At 38.6% G+C, this 4,227-nt stretch overlaps 1 protein-coding gene across 1 annotated transcript; it reads right to left on the reverse strand.

Moving 5' to 3' along the window:
* Nucleotides 1-2,310: 2,310 nt before the first annotated feature.
* LOC103449987 (zinc finger protein ZAT5) lies at nucleotides 2,311-3,999 on the reverse strand. The gene has a single exon (XM_029090762.2). The coding sequence runs from the start codon at nucleotides 3,445-3,447 to the stop codon at nucleotides 2,458-2,460; it is 990 nt and encodes a 329-aa protein (XP_028946595.1). The 5' UTR covers nucleotides 3,448-3,999; the 3' UTR covers nucleotides 2,311-2,457.
* Between the last annotated feature and the right edge of the window lie 228 nt (nucleotides 4,000-4,227).

The raw sequence follows: 4,227 nt of genomic DNA on the forward strand, positions 1-4,227 counted from the left end.
AAATTTGAAGTTTGTGCATCATCCTCTCCCTAGAAATAACCATTTTAGCACACTCATTTCACCCAACACATTCACTCATTACAACCACCCAACACATTCACCTACCACTACATCCACTCATTTCACCCAACACATCCATTCACCTACCACTACATCCACTCATTTCACCCAACACATCCACTCATTACAACCACCCAACACATTCACCTACCACTACATCCACTCATTTCACCTAACACATCCACTCATTTCAACCACCCAACACATTCACCTACCACTACATCCACTCATTACCACCACCCACTACATCCTCTCCTTAGCCTATAAATATATCCATCCAAAGACACATTCAGGGGGACAATTTAGGGAGAAGGGAGGAAGACACATTTTGCCGCAAGGCATAGTCTTTTCTTCTTAACCATTCTACACATTCCCACAACAAAAACACAATTTCATGCACCTTCATTTCCCTTTCCTTGCCGTGACCTCCATCCAACCTAAACACATTCAGCATTCCTCCATACAAACAAACCTTCAAACACTCACCAACACCTTGTACCGTAGCAAAGGAAAGGAAGGAAAGTGCTTGGACGTGCTTGCTGTCCAACTTGGATCGTTGGAGCATTTAGGTGTTTTATTTCTTTTGTTTCTAATGTTTAAATTCATTTCCTTTCGTTTTGTTGTAAATATGAGTGGCTAAACCCCTCTTGGCTAGGGGTGATTTCAAAGCCATGATTATGTGTGTAATATGATTTGATAAATTCCAGCTATGAACTCTTGAATCATAAATGCAATTGGCTTAACTATTTGATTGATAACTTATTTGTATTTGTTAATTAAGGGTCGACACTTAATTGGCATGCATAAATCCGTTGCTAGAATATAAGGAAGTTTCACATAATCGTTACAAACTTATATTCACATGTAGTGAAGGTCGCTTATAAACGATCGCGTTAAGTTTAATTCTAGCATGAGTAACATGATGTCATAGTTGCAAGTGCTTTGTCAATGCTTATGATTGTTATTAAACGTAATGATCTTTGATTGTATCTCTATTATGATGTCATGTAGGGAACTTTAGAAGAATGTTTTGGGTTGTCGAATGATGTCATCCAATCCAATAAAACAAGGAAAATCTGAGAGTTAACTAGTGATGTCACGGTTAATTTGGAGCATTATCGTTCATAATTCAATGAAGTAGTAACTGGAAATCGAGTTATTTGCATACATGTCATGTGTGGAGAAAAAGCCTCTAGCTATCCCATCCATCATCTTATTTCTCAAATTTATTTTACAATCTGTCTAATTTTTCATACTTGTTTGTTTGTTTCAACTTCATCCAAATCAAAACCCCCCTTTTAGTTTCTTGTTTCAAAGTGTTTCAAATATGTTTTAGTTTGTGTTTTTAAGTGTTTTGATTCAAGTAAAAGTCAACTTTCGTCCAAAGTCATTCCTAGTGTTTAGTTTAAGTTTATTTAATTGTTTTAAGCTGTTTTGATTATTTTAAGTTTGCTTTGAGTCTGGTGAGTCTTGTTAAGTGTTTTTAAGTTTAGTTTTATGTTTTTGAGTCAGTTTAGAGGTTATTAGCAAGCCCTCCTAATCCCCGGTCCAGAAAGATCCCAAAAGAAGGTTAAATTTGTGTGTTAAGTTAATTTTCGTATCACCTACCCAAAAAATATGAGCATTGATTTGTCAGTGGCATTCACTGCTCTATTGCATTGTAGAAAAAATGAAATACGCATGTACAAATACCTTTATCATTATGATTCGAAAGAAAAATTAATGTTTTTCAACCGTCGTAACCGTTGATGCTTACCAACTAGTTAGCGTTTAAGTGATGCTGTTTAGGAATAATTATACTTCCATCATGCTAGATAGTTTTAATTCGATATAAAGTAACAAAGGGAATAAATGGGCGTGTGGTATATCACTTTCTTATATAAATGCAAAGGTGGATCGATCCATAAAAGAAGGGCAGTTAGCTTAGAGGTACTGGCTTTGCTTGACACATCCGTTTAAACTTTTATGCTTTTTGTCAGTTATGTGAAACGGACAGACAGAGACAAATGCTTTTAGCTTTCTTGCAAACCAAACAAGCGAACCTAATACTTTCGGTTGAGGTTTTGGTGGTGTCAAAATCATTCCAATTGCCATGCCCTATGCTCTCCTTAACTTTCCCTCACTCTCATATAACGAAAATTCTATGGTTCTTTGGAATGTAGGAATACATATAAACTAGAAAATCCCCTCACATGGCACACACAAGAAAAAAGAACAATGTCACCAAAAATTAATACACAAGTCAGTTAATTCCCTTAAAGAATTGATCAATTTCAACTAATTGATTAAATTTAGACATGTATAAAAGAATCAACAATGAATATTGAATGAGCAACAAATAATGTTAAACAATTAATTGGGTAGCATTGATATTGTGGGTTTCTAGCTAGTTGTGTTTTAGTATTGGCAACCCACCAAAGGAGAGGCAGAGAAGACGATGACTTGTTCCTTCTTGGCTCCAAAGGGAAACTTATTGGTTTCCTGCTGGTGCTCTTCTTCCGGCGCAGGAAGATTAAGATCCAACTGCAAAACATTTCGTGGTCTCTTTGATCCCGATTGCGACTGAGGATGACTATTCATGGCTTCTGCTGCTGCTGTTGTTGCTGCTGTGCTGCTTAATGTTCTATGCCTTCTCATATGACCCCCTAGAGCTTGACCAGATGCGAACTCCGCACCACACACCGAACACTCATGAACCTTATTGGCTTTGTTTTTGTAATAACAAGGACTAGTAGTATCACTGTTCAATGCCCTGAAAGCCCTATTCGAAATTTGTAATGACAACGTGGTGCTGGTGTTGTTAAACTGATCAAATTCCTCCACTTCTTCCAAGAATGACAACGCTTTCTTATTGTCTTGAATTGTGCTGTGAATGTTAGCCTGCTTACCCGGTTTCCTGTGACTGGCTCTATGTCCACCAAGCGCTTGAAACGACGGGAAGCACCGGTCACACGTCTTGCACTGATACAAATATAACCCGGCCGAAGCTGCTGCTGAAGCCGCCTTATTGTTGTTAACCAAATTAGGGTTTTGGGGTTTTGGGGTAGAATTGCCTTGCGCCAGAAGAATCAAACAGTTTGCCATGTCCTCCTCTTCCTCCGTACTGATCTCTGTGAATTGATCAGATGAGGTGGCTGGTGAGGCTGTGGGACCAACATCAGTACTAATCCTTTGTCTGGGACCCAAAAGGCCTTGGTCTTGAAGATGATCATGATCATGGCCTGCACTTGATGAGCTTGAAGCTGTTGTGGCTATGGCAGAAAGTGGGGAAGTCAAACGTTGCCGTTTTGTGCGTTTTCCCTTGATGATCATCATCTGAGCCTGATCCTTATAACCTAAAACAGCTTCCTCCTGATCTTGATGATCTGCAGCTTCCATCATCATCATCTCGATCCGTAGCAGCACAACACCAGCAACCCTACCAATAAAAACGTTTCGAAATTTGAAACCGGAGAGAGAAGAGAGAGAGAGAAAGATGGATGGAATTGAAGAACCAACGTTAAGAAAGTGGGGAGGGTGCAATTATAGTGGTGAGATAGAGCGAGTTTTAAGTAGTAGAGGAGTCTAAAAAAAAGCCGCCCAGGTGATGAATAGTATAGTAACCGTGAGTTTTTGTGCCAAGCTTGGCGTTTTTAATTTCCAACCTTGGAAGTTATATATAGAAATATATAAAAGAAGGAAGGCAAATATATAAATATATATGTGTGTGTGCGCGACTGAATATATCTATCTTTGAAGCATTTATACAAAAACAGTACAGGTGTGTATTGAGGGTGAGAGATTAGCTAGATGCAATGTAAGTGCGAGGAAGCGAGGCAACGAGTGAGATTCGGTTAGCTTTGAAGCAAACCCGTTACTTTTTGGCAACGATTCCTTTCTGGAGAGGAAGAAAATTGGTATGCAAGCCTGTGACTGCCACAGAATTTGTGCTTCTCCTCCCACCCCCTTTTCACTCCTTTTTGTTGCTTTCCTTGCTTGTGTGTGTCTGTTAATTTATCACCTGTTTGAACTATTTTTGGGTTTTTACAGTGTAGTTTAACTAATTCGACAACACTGATTCTCTGTACCATATTTATCAATTACATTGCTGACGGCATTAGAGGTGAGAGACGTAACCATCAACAATGCCGCATTACTTACTCTTAACTAATTAACTAATTTAATAAG

Source organism: Malus domestica, chromosome 12 (assembly GCF_042453785.1).
Source record: "Malus domestica chromosome 12, GDT2T_hap1".
Classification (NCBI taxonomy): domain Eukaryota; kingdom Viridiplantae; phylum Streptophyta; class Magnoliopsida; order Rosales; family Rosaceae; genus Malus; species Malus domestica.

Coding starts and splice junctions, on each gene's coding strand:
- LOC103449987 (XM_029090762.2), bottom strand. CDS start 3,447: ATGATGATGATGGAAGCTGCAGATCATCAAGATCAGGAGGAAGCTGTT.